Source organism: Hippoglossus hippoglossus, chromosome 15 (assembly GCF_009819705.1).
Source record: "Hippoglossus hippoglossus isolate fHipHip1 chromosome 15, fHipHip1.pri, whole genome shotgun sequence".
Taxonomy (NCBI): Eukaryota; Metazoa; Chordata; class Actinopteri; order Pleuronectiformes; family Pleuronectidae; genus Hippoglossus; species Hippoglossus hippoglossus.
Window position 1 is genome coordinate 245,001 of NC_047165.1, and position 25,000 is coordinate 270,000.

Consider the following 25,000-nt stretch of genomic DNA (forward strand, 5'->3'; position numbering starts at 1 on the left):
AGCAGTGTGTGTGTGTGTGTGTGTACCTGTTTATGAGCAGCTCCAGCAGTGTGTGTGTGTGTGTGTGTGTGTGTGTGTGTGTACCTGTTTATGAGCAGCTCCAGCAGTGTGTGTGTGTGTGTTTATGAGCGGCTCCAGCAGTGTGTGTGTGTGTGTGTGTACCTGTTTATGAGCGGCTCCAGCAGTGTGTGTGTGTGTGTGTGTGTGTACCTGTTTATGAGCGGCTCCAGCAGTGTGTGTGTGTGTGTGTACCTGTTTATGAGCGGCTCCAGCAGTGTGTGTGTGTGTGTGTGTGTGTGTACCTGTTTATGAGCGGCTCCAGCAGTGTGTGTGTGTGTGTTTATGAGCGGCTCCAGCAGTGTGTGTGTGTGTGTGTGTGTACCTGTTTATGAGCGGCTCCAGCAGTGTGTGTGTGTGTGTGTGTGTGTACCTGTTTATGAGCGGCTCCAGCAGTGTGTGTGTGTGTGTGTGTGTACCTGTTTATGAGCGGCTCCAGCAGTGTGTGTGTGTGTGTGTGTGTACCTGTTTATGAGCGGCTCCAGCAGTGTGTGTGTGTGTGTGTGTGTGTGTACCTGTTTATGAGCGGCTCCAGCAGTGTGTGTGTGTGTGTACCTGTTTATGAGCGGCTCCAGCTGTGTGTGTGTGTGTGTGTGTGTGTGTGTGTGTACCTGTTTATGAGCGGCTCCAGCAGTGTGTGTGTGTGTGTGTGTGTACCTGTTTATGAGCGGCTCCAGCAGTGTGTGTGTGTGTGTGTGTGTGTACCTGTTTATGAGCGGCTCCAGCAGTGTGTGTGTGTGTGTGTGTGTACCTGTTTATGAGCGGCTCCAGCAGTGTGTGTGTGTGTGTACCTGTTTATGAGCGGCTCCAGCAGTGTGTGTGTGTGTGTGTGTGTACCTGTTTATGAGCGGCTCCAGCAGTGTGTGTGTACCTGTTTATGAGCGGCTCCAGCAGTGTGTGTGTGTGTGTGTGTGTGTACCTGTTTATGAGCGGCTCCAGCAGTGTGTGTGTGTGTGTGTACCTGTTTATGAGCGGCTCCAGCAGTGTGTGTGTGTGTGTGTGTGTGTGTGTACCTGTTTATGAGCGGCTCCAGCAGTGTGTGTGTGTGTGTACCTGTTTATGAGCGGCTCCAGCAGTGTGTGTGTGTGTGTGTGTGTGTGTGTACCTGTTTATGAGCGGCTCCAGCAGTGTGTGTGTGTGTGTGTGCGTGTACCTGTTTATGAGCGGCTCCAGCAGTGTGTGTGTGTGTACCTGTTTATGAGCGGCTCCAGCAGTGTGTGTGTGTGTGTGTGTGTGTGTGTACCTGTTTATGAGCGGCTCCAGCAGTGTGTGTTGGCTTTGGTGTAGTTGCAGCAGATTGGACGGCAGACTGAGGTAGCTGCAGAGCGCCTCCCACTGACCAGGACCTGCAACTAAACACACACACATTAAATATGAGTGGAATTATTGGATAAAACTTTATTCAAATCATCACCATCTGTGTGTGTGCGCGTGTTCATGTATGTGTAGTTACCCAGCAGGTCAGCAGGCGGCGCTGTAGAGTTAAGGTAGTGGAAGAAGAGGGCGGCAGCTCGGAGGAACGGCAAGATACCGGCTTTGACACAACGCCACAACTGCCACCCAGAGGACACTACAGGTAACACACTGATCACCACACAGACACACAGACACACAGACACACACAGCTGTTCACATTGTGTCACCTTCATATCAGATCTGTTTCTGATGATCACATCAATAAATCACAGTGTGTGTGTGTCGTCACCTGTCCAGGTGTGTCCTCAGTGTGTTGTACAGTTCACAGATAAGCTCCTCCTCCTCTGACCCTCCACCATCCTGATCCATACACACCTCCTCTACAGACAGACAGGCCAGAGACAGACAGGTCATACACAGACAACCTGAAAACATAATGCCTCCGGCCACTGGGTGAAAAGTAATGAAGCCTAGATGCAGGTATGAAGAGAACTCTGGACCTCAGGATGTTCTGTACGAATGAACTACACTTGTGTGCCTCAGGTGTGTGTGTGTGTGTGTGTGTCACCTGTGCAGGTTGTTAGCAGGATCTGAACCAGGTGAGTCACTGTGACCAGGTGAAGAAGGTGGAGATGAGCTGAGTCAATGCTCGCACTTGATTGGTCTGGACTGTGAACTGAGCTGTAAGCTAACACACTGTAAACCTGCAGAGACAGTTTAAACTGGTTCAAAATGGAATCTGGTTTCATCAGATTCAATCAGATTAAAATGGATTAAAATGGGTTTAAAACTGGATTTAACTGGATTAAGTGTAAAGTGTTAAAACTCACCAGCAGGTGAAACATGTCGATGTCGAGGATACAAGGAGAGTTTTCTACCTGAGAGTCTGGAACCAGAACTGAAACACACACACACAGACACACACTCATTACACACTACTGACAAACTAATACAACTGTAAACCCCTCTGTGATAGGAAGTGTGTGTTGTTGTGTTGTTACCTGTGAACAGTCTGATGAAGTGTGTTTGAACTGTTTTCAGTGGAGCTGTTGTCCAACAGGCTGAACTGAACCTGGTGAGGGCGCTCAGACAGTCGTCCTGCCAAACACACACACACACACACACACACACACACAGGTAAATAATTTGACTGATCTGAGATCAATTTATGTGTAAAGTAATCAGATTACTATCTGTGTCAATCCTCTCTCTCTAACTGGTCTCAACAAACTGAGTGTTACCTGTCGGCAAGGTAGACTCCCAAACAACGGCTTCTCTTCGTCCACCAGGAGGCGCTCTGTAAAGAAAAACACTGTCAGCTGAACTCTGACCCCTCAGGTGTGTGTGTGCATATACCTGACGCCTCAGGGGTGTGTGTGTGTGTGTGTGCGTATACCTGACGCCTCAGGGGTGTGTGTGTGTGTGTGTGTGTGCGTATACCTGACGCCTCAGGGGTGTGTGTGTGTGTGTGTGTGTGTGCGTATACCTGACGCCTCAGGGGTGTGTGTGTGTGTGTGTGTGCGCGCGCGCGTATACCTGACGCCTCAGGGGTGTGTGTGTGTGTGTGTGTGTGCGCGCGCGTATACCTGACGCCTCAGGTGTGTGTGTGTGTGTGTGTGTGTGTGTGTGTGCGTATACCTGACGCCTCAGGGGTGTGTGTGTGTGTGTGTGTGCGTATACCTGACGCCTCAGGGGTGTGTGTGTGTGTTTGTGTGTGTGTGTGTGTGTGTGCGCGCGCGTATACCTGACGCCTCAGGTGTGTGTGTGTGTGTGTGTGTGTGCGTATATCTGACGCCTCAGGGGTGTGTGTGTGTGTTTGTGTGTGTGTGTGTGTGTGTGCGCGCGTATACCTGACGCCTCAGGGGTGTGTGTGTGTGTGTGTGTGTGTGTGTGTGTGCGCGCGCGTATACCTGACGCCTCAGGTGTGTGTGTGTGTGTGTGTGTGTGTGTGCGCGCGCGCGTATACCTGACGCCTCAGGTGTGTGTGTGTGTGTTTGTGTGTGTGTGTGTGTGTGTGTGTGTGCGCGCGCGTATACCTGACGCCTCAGGGGGGTGTGTGTGTGTTTGTGTGTGTGTGTGTGTGTGTGTGTGCGCGCGTATACCTGACGCCTCAGGTGTGTGTATACCTATACTCTGGATGGTGTAGGCGCAGGTAGACCAGCTCAGCACCGGGACTCGGGGGTCCTGCTCGTTGGGGTTCAGCTTCAGTCCCACTTTGTAGGTGGACGTGCTGAAGGTGGTGATCATCTCACGGACGCTGCTGGAGAAGCGGTTCCTGAGGGACAAAGTGATGACATCATCACCTGCTGACATCATCCAGGTGTGTATTTTTCTACCATTGATCAAAGAGTGACATCATAATTGTAGTATGAGTAACAAAAGTAACTAGTAACTAAAAGTTTCTCATACATGTTCTTGTATGAGTAGAACCAGATCAGTGAAAATATATGTTCCTTCACGCTGAGAACAGTACTTTAGTAAAAGTACTTAGTTACTGTGTAACTGTAATCCTGACGGAGACGTTTGGTTCAAACAAGACAAACATTTAAAGTTGAACACAATAAATATCATTAAGTTTAATTGATCAAAGATTAAACAGCTGATGACTCACTGACAGAGTGTGACAGACTCCGCCCCCTCTGCTGCATCTGAAACACACACACACACACACAGATTTAGTCAAGTAGTGTGACTCCGCCTTTTAGATGATTGACAGGTGACTGACCTTCAGACTGCTTCCTGTGGGCGGAGTGTAGTACTGCTATGTGCTGATTGGTTGTGTTAAGCCACACCTCCAGAGAGGGATGATTGTCACTGGAGAGAGAGACAGACAGAGATCAGATAATTACAAATAAACTGACCACATCTGTGGTCATTTAATATGATCAGGTGTGTGTGTACCTGTGTTCAGGTGTGTGTGTGTGGGGCAGCAGTGGGATCACAGTGTTGCTCAGACATTCACAGAGAGGACACAGAAATTCTCCATTTTCTACGTCGTAGCTGGTGTGACCTCGAAGACGCTGCTGACGTCTCTGCTCCTTCACCTGCACGGCCTCAAAGTACCTGCACACACACACACACACACACACACACACACACACACACACACAGTTTGTTCAGCTCTCTCTCTCTGTGTCCTCAGATCAACTACATGAAACACTGATCATACATTAAACATATAAAAAGATTTATATTGTGTCATTTTGTTTGTTGTATAGCACTTTGTTACTTGTATTTAAAAGTGCTATACAAATTAAGTTATTATAATTGATAAATAATCAGTTTATAGTTAGGCTGGCTGGAAAAAATTTAAACCACCATAATTTTCTGACCACACCTGTGTATGATAACACAGGTGTGACAGTGACATACCTCTGCCAGCAGGTGGCATGCATGATGTGTCCACAGCTGGCTGTGTGAATCCCCAGTGACAGGTCCGGGTGCATGAACAGGGGGTCATGTCGCTCTGGAAACATCATCAATCAGTTAACCATGAACTCTGACTGGCTGCTTTCCTGATGATGTCACTGTGAGGCTCACCTGGGTCGGGCAGGATGCGGCGGCGGTTTTTGGACAGAACAGTTGACCTCTGGATGAATGCAGCGAGCACCATGGCTCTGCCGTGACCTCTGACCTCCTGCTCCTCCTGACACAGGATACAGGTGACCAGCTGACGGGGCTCTGCTCCACCCACCCTCCTGGGACCAACACACACCTGAGAAACACAAGTGTGCTCCAAACTGGGGGCACTCGGAGGGGAGGGGGGACATTTGAATGTTCTGTTTCCTGTCAGAAAAACTTCGAACAGCAACAGATTTTCACACCTGTATATACAGATGTATACTAGGGCTTCACGATATTAAGAAAACCTGTGATATGCACTATCCTTGTTGAATATTGCAATGACGATGACTTGCGATAAATAAAAATTAACAGTCCCTGGCTACGGACCCAGAGATCACAGACAGCTCCACAGCCGAGTTTTTATTGGCTCTGTCAGTCATTTACATCCTCTCCGTGTCTCTGTCATTTGCGCTATGGCCGACAAATCAAACCAAACACAGCGGCGCCATCTCCTCCAGCTACAAATTTATTTTCTAAGTTTACTGAGTTTACACATGTGTCCGATCACTGTTTGTGTGTGTGTTAGATAGAGGGAGAGGGAGAGAGAGACACAGACACTCCATCTAAATATATTGACAAGCAAAGTGTGAATGAGTGGTGCATGAAACACCATTGGCGCAGTTTTTGCCGTCTTTAATCGCGCACGTTGATATTGCAATGATGATAGATTTTCGATATATCGTGCAGCCCTAATGTATACAAATATATATAGTAAATACATATACTATGTTTACATGTGTATATACAGGCATACACATTTATATAAAGGTATACACAGGTATATAGAAATGTGAACAGGTATATACCGATGTATACAAGTATAACACAATATGTACACAGCTATTTGAGAGAAGAGGAATCGCACACACTCTCCTGTACTTGCAAAAACATTTCATTAAGTGTACAACGTTTTTGTCGTGTGGACCTTCATCAGGTAAACAGTGAGACAAACACACAGGCTACACCTCCATGAAAGTGGCCAATCAGAGAGAAGAAACTATCAGGCTCTCAGACTGTGGGTCTGCTTCTTCTCTCTGATTGGCCACTTCATGCTTGTCTCACTGTTTACCTGATGAAGTACAGGACAGTGTGTGCGATTCCTCTTCTCTCACCTGCATGTGCTTTTTCTCCTACATACCTGTCCACAATATTATTTGAAGGTGTTCATTGGCCTTTTCAGTGTTGTTTTACACAGGTATTTCAAAGTGTATACAGGTACATACAGGTGTACACAGGTCCGGGTCTACCTGCTGTCGGCAGCACTGACAGTAGACGCTTCCAGCTCCTCCAGACTTTGTTGGAAAAGTTCTTTGTTCTCGTTGATAAAGTGTTTCTGCATCTCGGACATCTGAGCCATGATCTTCTCTCTGCGGAGACGAGCCATCTCTGCCTTCCTCTTCCTCTCTGCCTTGTCTCTGTCTCTCAGCGTCTGCGGACACGACAGGTGTGTTCACCTGCTGCTGCAGCTCAGTGTAATTCAGATGTTCTGGTACTTTACCTCCTCCGCGCCATGTCCATGACATGTGCTGACTGTGGATGTGGACGCTGTTCGTTCTCTCATTGTTTTAATGTTCGACACCGTCTGGACACAAAAACAGGAACAACACGTGAATGTCTTTAAGGCCGAGACCTTGGGCCTCATTTATAACCGTTGTGTACACATCTTTCAGACGCCATTTCCAGACGGCACTTCTCGCGCAAACATTGGGATCTATAAAAACAAACTTGACGGGAGAATGTTCGCATTTGAATGCAAACTTCAAGCCATGCGTACGAACTTTAGGAGACAGCAAAGTGGCGATGCAGATGTGAGGAGGTGAATTGAATCTTTTTTTGCCTACGCCCTTTTTTGTATATTTGGACTCTGGACCTGGGGCCTCATTTATAAAATAAATTAAACGATTGAAATTAAAAGTGTACGCGTGCACAGAAGCAGAAAATGGCATACGCAAAAAAAGACTCCGATTTATAAAACTGTGCACAAGCACACCTGAATGTTCCCTTTAGAAATCACACTCCCCCTGGAGATGTGCCTCTGCCTCATGCCCCGCCCTCTACACGCCCACATTCAACCATAAATGGTCAATGCAAATCACCTAATGAATATTAAATTATCTACATAGAAAGGTGAATATTTTACAGTATCAATCACACACAGACCTGTCAGCTAATAAACCAGAGTGGTGTGGTGACAACTAGTGTTTGTACAGGGATGGTTCTGTCGGGTCGGTCTGTGTAATAATGTGATACTGTGATAATGTAATACTGTGATAATGTGATACTGTGATAATGTGATACTGTGACACTGTAATAATGTGACAATGTGACACTGTAATAATGTAATACTGTGATAATGTGACAATGTGACACTGTGACACTGTAATAATGTGACAATGTGACACTGTAATACTGTGATAATGTGACAATGTAATAATGTAATACTGTGATAATGTGACAATGTGATACTGTGACACTGTAATAATGTGACAATGTGACACTGTAATAATGTGACAATGTAATAATGTAATACTGTGATAATGTGATACTGTGACACTGTAATAATGTGACAATGTGACACTGTAATAATGTGACAATGTAATAATGTAATACTGTGATAATGTGACAATGTGACACTGTAATAATGTGACACTGTAATAATGTAATACTGTGATAATGTGACAATGTAATAATGTAATACTGTGATAATGTGACAATGTAATAATGTAATACTGTGATAATGTGACACTGTGATACTGTGATAATGTGATACTGTAATAATGTGATACTGTAATAATGTAATACTGTGATACTGTGACACTGTGATACTGTGATAATGTGATACTGTAATAATGTGATACTGTGATAATGTGACACATGTGATAATGTGATACTGTAATAATGTAATACTGTGACACTGTGATACTGTAATAATGTAATACTGTGATAATGTGACACTGTGATACTGTGATAATGTAATACTGTGATAATGTGACACTGTGATACTGTGATACTGTAATAATGTAATACTGTGATAATGTGACACTGTGATACTGTGATAATGTGATACTGTAATAATGTAATACTGTGATACTGTAATAATGTGACACTGTGATACTGTGATAATGTGATACTGTAATAATGTAATACTGTGATACTGTAATACTGTGATACTGTGATAATGTGATACTGTGACACTGTGATACTGTGATAATGTGATACTGTAATAATGTGATACTGTGATACTGTAATACTGTGATACTGTGATAATGTGATACTGTGATACTGTAATACTGTGATACTGTGATACTGTAATAATGTGATACTGTGATACTGTAATACTGTGATACTGTGATAATGTGATACTGTAATACTGTGATACTGTAATAATGTGATACTGTAATAATGTGATACTGTGATACTGTAATAATGTGATACTGTGATAATGTGATACTGTGATAATGTGACACTGTGATAATGTAATACTGTAATAATGTGACACTGTAATAATGTGATACTGTGATAATGTGATACTGTAATAATGTGATAATGTAATAATGTAATACTGTGATAATGTGACAATGTAATAATGTAATACTGTGATAATGTGACACTGTGATACTGTGATACTGTAATACTGTGCTAATGTGATACTGTAATAATGTGATACTGTAATAATGTAATACTGTGATACTGTGATAATGTGATACTGTAATACTGTGCGAATGTGATACTATAATAATGTGATACTGTAATAATGTAATACTGTGATACTGTAATAATGTAATACTGTGATAATGTGACAATGTAATAATGTAATACTGTGATAATGTGACAATGTAATAATGTAATACTGTAATACTGTGATAATGTGATACTGTAATACTGTGATAATGTGATACTGTGATAATGTAATAATGTAATACTGTGATAATGTGACAATGTAATACTGTGATAATGTGACAATGTAATAATGTAATACTGTGATAATGTGACAATGTAATAATGTAATACTGTGATAATGTGACAATGTAATACTGTGATAATGTGACAATGTAATACTGTGATAATGTGACACTGTGATACTGTGATAATGTGATACTGTAATACTGTGACACTGTGATAATGTGATACTGTAATACTGTGATAATGTGACACATGTGATAATGTGATACTGTAATACTGTGATAATGTGATAATGTGACACTGTGATACTGTGATAATGTGACAATGTAATAATGTGACAATGTAATAATGTAATACTGTGATAATGTGATACTGTAATACTGTGACACTGTGATACTGTGATAATGTGACACTGTGATAATGTGATACTGTAATACTGTGATAATGTGACACTGTGATACTGTGATAATGTGACAATGTAATAATGTGACAATGTAATAATGTAATACTGTGATAATGTGATACTGTAATACTGTGACACTGTGATAATGTGACACATGTGATACTGTAATACTGTGACACTGTGATAATGTGACACATGTGATAATGTGATACTGTAATACTGTGATAATGTGACACTGTAATACTGTGCTAATGTGATACTGTAATAATGTGACACTGTAATACTGTGCTAATGTGATAATGTGACACTGTAATACTGTGATAATGTGATACTGTAATACTGTGATAATGTGACACTGTAATACTGTGACACTGTGATACTGTGATAATGTGATACTGTAATAATGTAATACTGTGATAATGTGACACTGTGATACTGTGATACTGTGATAATGTGATACTGTGATACTGTAATAATGTAATACTGTAATACTGTGACACTGTGATACTGTGATAATGTGACACTGTGATAATGTGATACTGTGATACTGTAATAATGTGATAATGTGATACTGTAATAATGTAATACTGTGATAATGTGATAATGTGATACTGTAATAATGTAATACTGTGATAATGTGATACTGTGATAATGTGATACTGTGACACTGTGATACTGTGATAATGTGACACTGTGATAATGTAATACTGTGATAATGTGATACTGTGATAATGTGACACTGTGATAATGTAATACTGTGATAATGTGACACTGTGATAATGTGACACTGTGATAATGTAATACTGTGATAATGTGATACTGTGATAATGTGACACTGTGATAATGTAATACTGTGATAATGTGACACTGTGACACTGTAATAATGTGATACTGTGATAATGTGACACTGTGATAATGTGATACTGTAATAATGTGATACTGTAATACTGTGATAATGTGATACTGTGATAATGTGATACTGTGATAATGTGACACTGTGATAATGTAATACTGTGATAATGTGATAATGTGATACTGTGACACTGTAATAATGTGATACTGTGATAATGTGACACTGTGATAATGTGATACTGTAATAATGTGATACTGTAATACTGTGATAATGTGATACTGTGATAATGTGATACTGTGATAATGTGATAATGTGACACTGTAATAATGTAATACTGTGATAATGTGATACTGTGATAATGTGATACTGTGATACTGTGATAATGTGATACTGTAATACTGTGATAATGTGACACTGTAATACTGTGATAATGTGATACTGTGATAATGTGACACTGTGATAATGTAATACTGTGATAATGTGATAATGTGATACTGTGACACTGTAATAATGTGATACTGTGATAATGTGACACTGTGATAATGTGATACTGTAATAATGTGATACTGTAATACTGTGATAATGTGATACTGTGATAATGTGATACTGTGATAATGTGATACTGTGATAATGTGATACTGTAATACTGTGATACTGTAATACTGTGCTAATGTGATACTGTAATAATGTGATGTGATACTGTGATAATGTGATACTGTGATACTGTAATATTATAATACTGTGATACTATAATAATGTAATACTGTGATAATGTGATACTGTAATACTGTGATAATGTGACACTGTAATAATGTGACACTGTAATAATGTGATACTGTGATAATGTAATAATGTGATACTGTAATACTCTGATAATGTAATACTCTGATAATGTAATACTGTGATATTATAATACTGCGATACTGTAATACTCTGTAATAATGTGATACTGTGATATTATAATAATGTAATACTGCGATACTGTAATAATGTGATAATGTGATAATGTGCTACTGGACTCAGTTCAACACAAAGATCACAGATCTATAGAATCGATATGATGAGTCATCTTCATGGGACAGGAAACCATCACAGTCACTAAACACTTGTTTCCTCCTCATCCTTCTATCACATTCTCCTCCATCAGGGTCAGTGCTTCCATCACTTCCACTTATCGATCAGTCTGGTGATCAGGTTATCGATCAGTCTGGTGATCAGGTTATCGATCGGTCTGGTGATCAGGTTATCGATCGGTCTGGTGATCAGGTTATCGATCAGTCTGGTGATCAGGTTATCGATCAGTCTGGTGATCAGGTTATCGATCAGTCTGGTGATCAGGTTATCGATCAGGTTATCGATCAGTCTGGTGATCAGGTTATCGATCAGTCTGGTGATCAGGTTATCGATCAGTCTGGTGATCAGGTTATCGATCGGTCTGGTGATCAGGTTATTGATCAGTCTGGTGATCAGGTTATTGATCAGTCTGGTGATCAGGTTATCGATCGGTCTGGTGATCAGGTTATCGATCGGTCTGGTGATCAGGTTATCGATCGGTCTGGTGATCAGGTTATCGATCGGTCTGGTGATCAGGTTATCGATCGGTCTGGTGATCAGGTTATCGATCAGGTTATCGATCAGTCTGGTGATCAGGTTATCGATCAGTCTGGTGATGAGGTTATCGATCAGTCTGGTGATCAGGTTATCGATCAGTCTGGTGATCAGGTTATCGATCAGGTTATCGATCAGTCTGGTGATCAGGTTATCGATCAGTCTGGTGATCAGGTTATCGATCAGTCTGGTGATCAGGTTATCGATCAGTCTGGTGATGAGGTTATCGATCAGTCTGGTGATCAGGTTATCGATCGGTCTGGTGATCAGGTTATCGATCAGTCTGGTGATCAGGTTATCGATCAGTCTGGTGATGAGGTTATCGATCAGTCTGGTGATCAGGTTATCGATCAGTCTGGTGATCAGGTTATCGATCGGTCTGGTGATCAGGTTATCGATCGGTCTGGTGATCAGGTTATCGATCAGTCTGGTGATCAGGTTATCGATCAGTCTGGTGATGAGGTTATCGATCAGTCTGGTGATCAGGTTATCGATCAGTCTGGTGATCAGGTTATCGATCGGTCTGGTGATCAGGTTATCGATCGGTCTGGTGATCAGGTTATCGATCGGTCTGGTGATCAGGTTATCGATCGGTCTGGTGATCAGGTTATCGATCAGGTTATCGATCAGTCTGGTGATCAGGTTATCGATCGGTCTGGTGATGAGGTTATCGATCGGTCTGGTGATCAGGTTATCGATCAGTCTGGTGATGAGGTTATCGATCAGTCTGGTGATCAGGTTATCGATCAGTCTGGTGATCAGGTTATCGATCAGTCTGGTGATGAGGTTATCGATCAGTCTGGTGATCAGGTTATCGATCAGTCTGGTGATCAGGTTATCGATCAGTCTGGTGATCAGGTTATCGATCAGGTTATCGATCAGTCTGGTGATCAGGTTATCGATCGGTCTGGTGATCAGGTTATCGATCAGGTTATCGATCAGTCTGGTGATCAGGTTATCGATCGGTCTGGTGATCAGGTTATCGATCGGTCTGGTGATCAGGTTATCGATCGGTCTGGTGATCAGGTTATTGATCAGTCTGGTGATCAGGTTATCGATCAGGTTATCGATCAGTCTGGTGATCAGGTTATCGATCAGTCTGGTGATCAGGTTATTGATCAGTCTGGTGATCAGGTTATCGATCAGGTTATCGATCAGTCTGGTGATCAGGTTATCGATCAGTCTGGTGATCAGGTTATCGATCAGGTTATCGATCAGTCTGGTGATCAGGTTATCGATCAGTCTGGTGATCAGGTTATCGATCAGTCTGGTGATCAGGTTATCGATCAGTCTGGTGATCAGGTTATCGATCAGGTTATCGATCAGTCTGGTGATCAGGTTATCGATCAGTCTGGTGATCAGGTTATCGATCAGTCTGGTGATCAGGTTATCGATCAGTCTGGTGATCAGGTTATCGATCAGGTTATCGATCAGTCTGGTGATCAGGTTATCGATCAGTCTGGTGATCAGGTTATCGATCAGTCTGGTGATCAGGTTATCGATCAGGTTATCGATCAGTCTGGTGATGAGGTTATCGATCAGTCTGGTGATCAGGTTATCGATCAGGTTATCGATCAGTCTGGTGATCAGGTTATCGATCAGGTTATCGATCAGTCTGGTGATGAGGTTATCGATCAGTCTGGTGATCAGGTTATTGATCTCATTGAACTGAACATTTAGGAAGATGTTTACCTTGACGATCCAGGTGATGATGTCTTTGTGAACCTCAAGGTGAGGAGCGTTCTGAAGAGTCTCCAACAAGGCCAGGACACTTCCTGTCGGACTAGGAGCTTCACCTGGACCTACATTCATAGACACACATAGAAGTAGTGTGTGTAACTTTGGCATTCAATTGTGTAATGTGTTGATGTGTGTTGTTGGATTGTTGTGTAGTTGTGTACTGACGTGAGATCTTGCAGGTGTAGTTGAAGGTGACATCATCATCTCCTTTGTTTTCTAGCTGCTGCTGCTCCTCCAGTAGAGCCATGGCCACCAGGTGGAGCACCTGTACTCACACGCATTATTTAGTTAATACAGTAATCTAAACATCATGCACCCCCCACACACACTCTCTTTCTCTTACTCTCTGTAGCATTGACTCGGTCCAGCTCCCCCCACTTGGCTCCACAGCCCATTGCAGCACAGCGCCCTCTACAGCCAACAAGACGTCACACTGCAGGACGTTAACGAGACTCGCAAAGAGAGGACAGAGAGGGGGGGGCGGAGGGGGAGGCAGGGCTGCACAACACACACACACACACACACACAGAGACACACAGTGTAGTATTGATGTGACATGTTGATGACTGATAATTCACATTCTTCATTAGTGGACGTGATGATGTCACAATGGATCAGTGACATCATCATGTGTGTTTACCTGTGTCCTCTCCATTCTGTCTCCTCAGTTTCCTCTGAGCCTCCTCAGCCTGGAACACACATCACACATGGTTACCACGGCAACACACAGATCAATGCCTCATAGATCAATACAGTGATCAGTTGTGTACCTTGGACTGATCAGCTCTGCTGTAGTGATGAAAGTAAAGGTTGAACTTTTTGTTCCACTCAGGACAAAGTTCATACAAACCACGACCTGTTACACCTGGTTTCCTGTAGAGGGCAGTACAGACACACACTGTCAGTACAGACACACAATACACAAACTGTCAGTACAGACACACAATACACACACTGTCAGTACAGACACACTGTCAGTGCAGACACTAGAGGTGTGCACCTTCACTAGCCTCACGCTTCCATTAGGATTCATTAGTCAACCATTCAATGCACAACGAGGCATCTCGATGTATTTCAATGTATCACATCACGTTTTTCTATATTACTGCACGTGGCTGCCTCTTCATCAGTTAATAAAATCAGTCAGATATGAACTCCCTTTTTATTTAGAAAGTGCTCTAAAAGGTATTATAGACTGTTACTGTTATTACAAGTGTGCCATAATTTACAAAATAAGGTTTTCAATTCATGAATCAGACTACAACAGTGAGTCTGACAGGGGTCAGTGCTCTCCACACTGATTTCATTCATTCAGTTTAGACTTGTGTGCTGCACCTAAAGCTTAAAAGGACAAACTCTGATTATAGCCTTTAATGTATTAAGGTGGCACCACCTGCCCCCCCCCTTAGCAGCACCACTGCACTGAGTCTCATTACTCCGCTGGTCAACAAGTGATTCTGCTCCTCTGACGTTTTCTAATCATCACACTTAGAACTGATCTTTATAAAAAACTGATGAATTCATATTTATGTTCCTGGATAAACAGGAAGTCGCTTCTTCTGCAACAATGAAGTTAAAACCTGATGTGCTGACTATGCACGTCACGTTACGTCTGGTGTTGTGTAGCAGGTTTAAACATGTGTCTCATAAACTCTAGAGCAAATCAAACAAACACAAAGTAAACGTCAGTCCTGTACATGTCCTGATAACTTGTGATTAGTGATGGTGTTTATTGTTAAAGTGTAAATTGAGCGCAGGTCAGAGGAGGAAACAGACTCTGACAGATACTCTGACACAGACCGGACCTTTAATGAGCGTCTGTTCTGATCCTGAAGCAGCGCTGGATATAATATTCAGCAGCCGGACAAAGCTAAAACAATGAACGTAACGGAAAACATGAATTGATTATTTTTAAGTCTCTGCATTGATGCAGAGTTGTCCACGTCTGCAACCCGATGCATTTAAGAATAGCGAAATTCAACACCTCTAGCAGACACACACTGTCAGTGCAGACACACAATAGACACACACACTGTCAGTACAGACACACAACACACACTGTGAAAAGAACTAACTTGAAAGAAGCGACGCTGTCGATGACTCTCTCCAGACCTGTCTCCTTATTACCCTGTAACACAGAGAGGTGGACAGACAGATACAGACTGGTACAGACAGACAGGTAGACAGGCACATACAGGTAGACAGACAGGTAGACAGGTGTCTCACGTTCTCAGGTAGAGCCTTCACCAGCTCACTGTGAGACATCGGTCTGATCGACAGCTGGTGGATGATTTCTCTTCTGACCTCATCGAGGGGTTCCACTTGTCCCACACCTGCCACGTAGCGCTCACCTGTACCACAGTCAGAGACACACCTGATCATCACCTGTACCACAGTCAGTCACACACCTGATCATCACCTGTACCAGTCAGTCACACACCTGATCATCACCTGTACCACAGTCAGTCACACACCTGATCATCACCTGTACCACAGTCAGTCACACACCTGATCCTCACCTGTACCACAGTCAGTCACACACCTGATCATCACCTGTACCACAGTCAGAGACACACCTGATCATCACCTGTACCACAGTCAGAGACACACCTGATCATCACCTGTACCACAGTCAGAGACACACCTGATCATCACCTGTACCACAGTCAGAGACACACCTGATCATCACCTGTACCACAGTCAGAGACACACCTGATCATCACCTGTACCACAGTCAGAGACACACCTGATCATCACCTGTACCACAGTCAGAGACACACCTGATCATCACCTGTACCACAGTCAGTCACACACCTGATCATCACCTGTACCACAGTCAGTCACACACCTGATCATCACCTGTACCACAGTCAGTCACACACCTGATCATCATCTGTACCACAGTCAGTCACACACCTGATCATCACCTGTACCACAGTCAGTCACACACCTGATCATCACCTGTACCACAGTCAGAGACACACCTGATCATCACCTGTACCACAGTCAGAGACACACCTGATCATCATCTGTACCACAGTCAGTCACACACCTGATCATCACCTGTACCACAGTCAGAGACACACCTGATCATCATCTGTACCACAGTCAGAGACACACCTGATCATCATCTGTACCACAGTCAGTCACACACCTGATCATCACCTGTACCACAGTCAGAGACACACCTGATCATCATCTGTACCACAGTCAGAGACACACCTGATCATCACCTGTACCACAGTCAGTCACACACCTGATCATCATCTGTACCACAGTCAGAGACACACCTGATCATCACCTGTACCACAGTCAGTCACACACCTGATCATCACCTGTACCACAGTCAGAGACACACCTGATCATCACCTGTACCACAGTCAGAGACACACCTGATCATCACCTGTACCACAGTCAGTCACACACCTGATCATCATCTGTACCACAGTCAGAGACACACCTGATCATCACCTGTACCACAGTCAGTCACACACCTGATCATCACCTGTACCACAGTCAGAGACACACCTGATCATCACCTGTACCACAGTCAGTCACACACCTGATCCTCACCTGTACCACAGTCAGTCACACACCTGATCATCACCTGTACCACAGTCAGAGACACACCTGATCATCATCTGTACCACAGTCAGAGACACACCTGATCATCACCTGTACCACAGTCAGAGACACACCTGATCATCACCTGTACCACAGTCAGTCACACACCTGATCATCACCTGTACCACAGTCAGTCACACACCTGATCATCACCTGTACCACAGTCAGTCACACACCTGATCATCATCTGTACCACAGTCAGAGACACACCTGATCATCATCTGTACCACAGTCAGTCACACACCTGATCATCACCTGTACCACAGTCAGTCACACACCTGATCATCATCTGTACCACAGTCAGTCACACACCTGATCATCATCTGTACCACAGTCAGTCACACACCTGATCATCATCTGTACCACAGTCAGTCACACACCTGATCATCACCTGTACCACAGTCAGAGACACACCTGATCATCACCTGTACCACAGTCAGTCACACACCTGATCATCACCTGTACCACAGTCAGTCACACACCTGATCATCACCTGTACCACAGTCAGTCACACACCTGATCATCACCTGTACCACAGCCAGAGACACACCTGATCATCACCTGTACCACAGTCAGTCACACACCTGATCATCACCTGTACCACAGTCAGTCACACACCTGATCATCACCTGTACCACAGTCAGTCACACACCTGATCATCACCTGTACCACAGTCAGAGACACACCTGATCATCATCTGTACCACAGTCAGTCACACACCTGATCATCATCTGTACCACAGTCAGTCACACACCTGATCATCATCTGTACCACAGTCAGTCACACACCTGATCATCACCTGTACCACAGTCAGAGACACACCTGATCATCACCTGTACCACAGTCAGAGACACACCTGATCATCACCTGTACCACAGTCAGTCACACACCTGATCATCACCTGTACCACAGTCAGTCACACACCTGATCATCATCTGTACCACAGTCAGTCACACACCTGATCATCATCTGTACCACAGCCAGAGACACACCTGATCATCACCTGTACCACAGTCAGAGACACACCTGATCATCATCTGTACCACAGTCAGAGACACACCTGATCATCATCTGTACCACAGTCAGAGACACACCTGATCATCACCTGTACCACAGTCAGAGACACACCTGATCATCATCTGTACCACAGTCAGTCACACACCTGATCATCACCTGTACCACAGTCAGAGACACACCTGATCATCATCTGTACCACAGCCAGAGACACACCTGATCATCACCTGTACCACAGTCAGTCACACACCTGATCATCACCTGTACCACAGTCAGTCACACACCTGATCATCACCTGTACCACAGCCAGAGACACACCTGATCATCACCTGTACCACAGTCAGAGACACACCTGATCATCATCTGTACCACAGTCAGTCACACACCTGATCATCACCTGTACCACAGTCAGAGACACACCTGATCATCACCTGTACCACAGTCAGAGACACACCTGATCATCACCTGTACCACAGTCAGTCACACACCTGATCATCATCTGTACCACAGTCAGTCACACACCTGATCCTCACCTGTACCACAGTCAGTCACACACCTGATCATCACCTGTACCACAGTCAGTCACACACCTGATCATCACCTGTACCACAGTCAGTCACACACCTGATCATCACCTGTACCACAGTCAGTCACACACCTGATCATCACCTGTACCACAGTCAGTCACACACCTGATCATCACCTGTACCACAGTCAGTCACACACCTGATCATCACCTGTACCACAGTCAGAGACACACCTGATCATCACCTGTACCACAGTCAGAGACACACCTGATCATCACCTGTACCACAGTCAGTCACACACCTGATCATCATCTGTACCACAGTCAGAGACACACCTGATCATCACCTGTACCACAGTCAGAGACACACCTGATCATCACCTGTACCACAGTCAGAGACACACCTGATCATCACCTGTACCACAGTCAGTCACACACCTGATCATCACCTGTACCACAGTCAGTCACACACCTGATCATCATCTGTACCACAGTCAGAGACACACCTGATCATCACCTGTACCACAGCCAGAGACACACCTGATCATCATCTGTACCACAGTCAGAGACACACCTGATCATCACCTGTACCACAGTCAGTCACACACCTGATCATCACCTGTACCACAGTCAGAGACACACCTGATCATCACCTGTACCACAGTCAGTCACACACCTGATCATCACCTGTACCACAGTCAGTCACACACCTGATCATCATCTGTACCACAGCCAGAGACACACCTGATCATCACCTGTACCACAGTCAGAGACACACCTGATCATCATCTGTACCACAGTCAGAGACACACCTGATCATCATCTGTACCACAGCCAGAGACACACCTGATCATCACCTGTACCACAGCCAGTCACACACCTGATCATCATCTGTACCACAGTCAGAGACACACCTGATCATCATCTGTACCACAGTCAGAGACACACCTGATCATCATCTGTACCACAGTCAGTCACACACCTGATCATCACCTGTACCACAGTCAGAGACACACCTGATCATCATCTGTACCACAGTCAGTCACACACCTGATCATCATCTGTACCACAGTCAGTCACACACCTGATCATCACCTGTACCACAGTCAGAGACACACCTGATCATCATCTGTACCACAGCCAGAGACACACCTGATCATCACCTGTACCACAGTCAGAGACACACCTGATCATCACCTGTACCACAGTCAGTCACACACCTGATCATCACCTGTACCACAGTCAGTCACACACCTGATCATCACCTGTACCACAGTCAGAGACACACCTGATCATCATCTGTACCACAGTCAGAGACACACCTGATCATCACCTGTACCACAGTCAGTCACACACCTGATCATCATCTGTACCACAGTCAGTCACACACCTGATCCTCACCTGTACCACAGTCAGTCACACACCTGATCATCATCTGTACCACAGTCAGTCACACACCTGATCATCACCTGTACCACAGTCAGTCACACACCTGATCATCACCTGTACCACAGTCAGAGACACACCTGATCATCACCTGTACCACAGTCAGTCACACACCTGATCATCACCTGTACCACAGTCAGTCACACACCTGATCCTCACCTGTACCACAGTCAGTCACACACCTGATCATCACCTGTACCACAGTCAGAGACACACCTGATCATCACCTGTACCACAGTCAGTCACACACCTGATCATCACCTGTACCACAGTCAGAGACACACCTGAACATCACCTGTACCACAGTCAGAGACACACCTGATCATCACCTGTACCACAGTCAGTCACACACCTGATCATCACCTGTACCACAGTCAGTCACACACCTGATCATCACCTGTACCACAGTCAGTCACACACCTGATCATCATCTGTACCACAGTCAGAGACACACCTGATCATCATCTGTACCACAGTCAGAGACACACCTGATCATCATCTGTACCACAGTCAGAGACACACCTGATCATCACCTGTACCACAGTCAGTCACACACCTGATCATCACCTGTACCACAGCCAGAGACACACCTGATCATCATCTGTACCACAGTCAGTCACACACCTGATCATCACCTGTACCACAGTCAGAGACACACCTGATCATCACCTGTACCACAGTCAGAGACACACCTGATCATCACCTGTACCACAGTCAGTCACACACCTGATCATCACCTGTACCACAGTCAGTCACACACCTGATCATCACCTGTACCACAGTCAGAGACACACCTGATCATCACCTGTACCACAGTCAGTCACACACCTGATCATCACCTGTACCACAGTCAGAGACACACCTGATCCTCACCTGTACCACAGTCAGTCACACACCTGATCATCACCTGTACCACAGTCAGTCACACACCTGATCATCACCTGTACCAGTCAGTCACACACCTGATCATCACCTGTACCACAGTCAGTCACACACCTGATCATCACCTGTACCACAGTCAGTCACACACCTGATCATCACCTGTACCACAGTCAGAGACACACCTGATCCTCACCTGTACCACAGTCAGAGACACACCTGATCATCACCTGTACCACAGTCAGAGACACACCTGATCATCACCTGTACCACAGTCAGAGACACACCTGATCATCACCTGTACCACAGTCAGAGACACACCTGATCATCACCTGTACCACAGTCAGTCACACACCTGATCCTCACCTGTACCACAGTCAGTCACACACCTGATCATCACCTGTACCACAGTCAGTCACACACCTGATCATCACCTGTACCACAGTCAGAGACACACCTGATCATCACCTGTACCACAGTCAGAGACACACCTGATCATCATCTGTACCACAGTCAGAGACACACCTGATCATCACCTGTACCACAGTCAGAGACACACCTGATCATCATCTGTACCACAGTCAGAGACACACCTGATCATCACCTGTACCACAGCCAGAGACACACCTGATCATCACCTGTACCACAGTCAGAGACACACCTGATCATCACCTGTACCACAGTCAGAGACACACCTGATCATCACCTGTACCACAGTCAGTCACACACCTGATCATCACCTGTACCACAGTCAGAGACACACCTGATCATCACCTGTACCACAGTCAGTCACACACCTGATCATCACCTGTACCACAGTCAGTCACACACCTGATCATCATCTGTACCACAGTCAGAGACACACCTGATCATCATCTGTACCACAGTCAGTCACACACCTGATCATCACCTGTACCACAGTCAGTCACACACCTGATCATCACCTGTACCACAGTCAGTCACACACCTGATCATCACCTGTACCACAGTCAGTCACACACCTGATCATCACCTGTACCACAGTCAGAGACACACCTGATCATCATCTGTACCACAGTCAGTCACACACCTGATCATCATCTGTACCACAGCCAGAGACACACCTGATCATCACCTGTACCACAGTCAGAGACACACCTGATCATCACCTGTACCACAGCCAGAGACACACCTGATCATCATCTGTACCACAGTCAGAGACACACCTGATCATCACCTGTACCACAGCCAGAGACACACCTGATCATCATCTGTACCACAGTCAGAGACACACCTGATCATCACCTGTACCACAGTCAGAGACACACCTGATCATCACCTGTACCACAGTCAGAGACACACCTGATCATCATCTGTACCACAGTCAGAGACACACCTGATCATCACCTGTACCACAGTCAGTCACACACCTGATCATCACCTGTACCACAGTCAGAGACACACCTGATCATCACCTGTACCACAGTCAGAGACACACCTGATCATCACCTGTACCACAGCCAGAGACACACCTGATCATCACCTGTACCACAGTCAGAGACACACCTGATCATCACCTGTACCACAGTCAGTCACACACCTGATCATCACCTGTACCACAGTCAGAGACACACCTGATCATCATCTGTACCACAGTCAGAGACACACCTGATCATCACCTGTACCACAGTCAGAGACACACCTGATCATCACCTGTACCACAGTCAGAGACACACCTGATCATCACCTGTACCACAGTCAGTCACACACCTGATCATCACCTGTACCACAGTCAGTCACACACCTGATCATCACCTGTACCACAGTCAGAGACACACCTGATCATCATCTGTACCACAGTCAGAGACACACCTGATCATCACCTGTACCACAGTCAGAGACACACCTGATCATCACCTGTACCACAGTCAGTCACACACCTGATCATCACCTGTACCACAGTCAGTCACACACCTGAACACGTAACCTGAACAGACGACTCACCGACGACCATGATGATGAGATGAAGCATCTCCTCAATCAGAGTGTTGTTCTGCTGGACCACGTCCTGTGAAATAGACAGAGCTCATTCAACACTCGACTGACGCTACTGAAACTTATGAATTAGTCAGTACTGACCTTGTTGGCCTTTCTGTATCACTACCTGATGTCTGCTGGTGTCAGTACTGACCTTGTTGGCCTTTCTGTATCACTACCTGATGTCTGCTGGTGTCAGTACTGACCTTGTTGGCCTTTCTGTATCACTACCTGATGTCTGCTGGTGTCAGTACTGACCTTGTTGGCCTTTCTGTATCACTACCTGATGTCTGCTGGTGTCAGTACTGACCTTGTTGGCCTTTCTGTATCACTACCTGATGTCTGCTGGTGTCAGTACTGACCTTGTTGGCCTTTCTGTATCACTACCTGATGTCTGCTGGTGTCAGTACTGACCTTGTTGGCCTCTCTGTATCACTACCTGATGTCTGTTGGTGTCAGTAGTGTCAGTACTGACCTTGTTGGCCTCTCTGTATCACTACCTGATGTCTGTTGGGTTCAGTAGTGTCAGTACTGAGCTTGTTGGCCTCTCTGTATCACCACCTGATGTCTGCTGGTGTCAGTAGTGTCAGTACTGACCTTGTTGGCCTCTCTGTATCACTACCTGATGTCTGTTGGGTTCAGTAGTGTCAGTACTGAGCTTGTTGGCCTCTCTGTATCACCACCTGATGTCTGCTGGTGTCAGTAGTGTCAGTACTGACCTTGTTGGCCTCTCTGTATCTCTTCCTGACGTCTGTGGAGCTGAAAATGTGAAACAGTTCAAATCGACTCAGAACGATCATCAGGAAGTGGTTTGGATCCATCATCGACGCCCCCGTCTGGAGAAACAAATAAAAACACTATCAGTGATGTCAGAAATTGTCAATGGTTGTCAGTAGTGGTCAGTTAAAGCAATCAATCAATCACATTTTATTTGTCTCATAGATATTAACAAGGATCAACTTCCTCTGTTCTTAACTCAACTAGAGTCAAACAGAAACTTAGTGATCAGTGAATAAAGCTCAGTCCCATGTGAGGATCCTCTCCCAGGACACAAGTCCAACAGATGCTGATGGAACTGAACACATCAACACAACAACAGGATTCACTACATGAGAAGAACCAGTTTGTAACTTCATGTTTAAAGTGTTTCTACAGAATGTCTGATGGAGATGAAGGGAGCAGCAATGACAAAGGAAATGTAGTTGTCAGTCTTTTGAGTTGTTGTCAGTTGTGTGTGTCTGTACCTGCAGCATGATGATGTCCTTGTCGAACATCTCCACTCTACACTTGACGTTGTGATAATAATAAATCTGAAAAACAAACACACATTGTTGTTGTCATGGTAACAGTGTGTGATTCCCATGAATACAGGAAGTGTTTTGATTGAGAGCTTCAGTCTAACATGGTGTCGTCATGGTAACGTGCAGCAGACTGTTGTTCATGAGTCATTCAGTGAAGATAAAGAAACAGTGACACCTGCAGGTCAGTACCAGTCACATTTATCAACATGATAACTGACTTTACATTAACACATTTATTTTATTTTGTAACATGTGACTTGACGTCAGAGAAGTCGATCATGTGACATGACGCCAAATGACTTACAATTAGTGCATTCAACATCTATGAGGAGCCATTTAGGGGTTCTGTTTCTTGCCCAAGGACACTTCGGCACGCAGGTGGGGAAGACTGAGGATCATACCACCAAATCTCTGGTTGGAGGACGACCACTCGACCCCTCAGCCACACGACAGTTTTTAAAATTGAAGCAGCAGCGTTGTTACTGCAGTGATTCATGTCCTTAACCTCCATGAGTTCAGAGAAGGCGTGTTCACACCATGTGATCAATCACAAACAGCTGTGTGGTTCAGGTGTGGACTCACCTGGTTGA

General features: G+C 44.7%; 1 protein-coding gene across 5 annotated transcripts in view; it reads right to left on the reverse strand.

Annotated features, from left to right (window-relative positions):
* The window catches only part of ubr2 (ubiquitin protein ligase E3 component n-recognin 2), a 42,118-nt gene that overhangs the window by 4,573 nt on the left and 12,545 nt on the right, over positions 1 to 25,000 (reverse strand). For 2 of the 5 annotated variants that reach the window (XM_034608687.1, XM_034608689.1), the window contains exons 17-42: positions 24,993 to 25,000; positions 24,354 to 24,419; positions 23,829 to 23,945; positions 23,077 to 23,140; positions 15,831 to 15,955; positions 15,680 to 15,732; positions 14,375 to 14,477; positions 14,245 to 14,293; positions 13,948 to 14,102; positions 13,770 to 13,869; positions 13,557 to 13,666; positions 6,596 to 6,679; positions 6,345 to 6,526; positions 5,014 to 5,222; positions 4,846 to 4,939; positions 4,375 to 4,536; positions 4,199 to 4,287; positions 4,085 to 4,121; positions 3,600 to 3,748; positions 2,715 to 2,770; positions 2,475 to 2,571; positions 2,304 to 2,371; positions 2,042 to 2,177; positions 1,763 to 1,853; positions 1,511 to 1,641; positions 1,301 to 1,409 (exon numbers count right to left, since the gene is read on the reverse strand). The exon at positions 24,993 to 25,000 is cut by the window's right edge and continues 103 nt beyond it. In XM_034608687.1, coding sequence (XP_034464578.1) covers positions 1,301 to 1,409; positions 1,511 to 1,641; positions 1,763 to 1,853; positions 2,042 to 2,177; positions 2,304 to 2,371; positions 2,475 to 2,571; positions 2,715 to 2,770; positions 3,600 to 3,748; positions 4,085 to 4,121; positions 4,199 to 4,287; positions 4,375 to 4,536; positions 4,846 to 4,939; positions 5,014 to 5,222; positions 6,345 to 6,526; positions 6,596 to 6,679; positions 13,557 to 13,666; positions 13,770 to 13,869; positions 13,948 to 14,102; positions 14,245 to 14,293; positions 14,375 to 14,477; positions 15,680 to 15,732; positions 15,831 to 15,955; positions 23,077 to 23,140; positions 23,829 to 23,945; positions 24,354 to 24,419; positions 24,993 to 25,000 — 2,644 coding nt within the window. The other 3 variants (XM_034608688.1, XM_034608690.1, XR_004616275.1) reach the window with 3 other exon arrangements.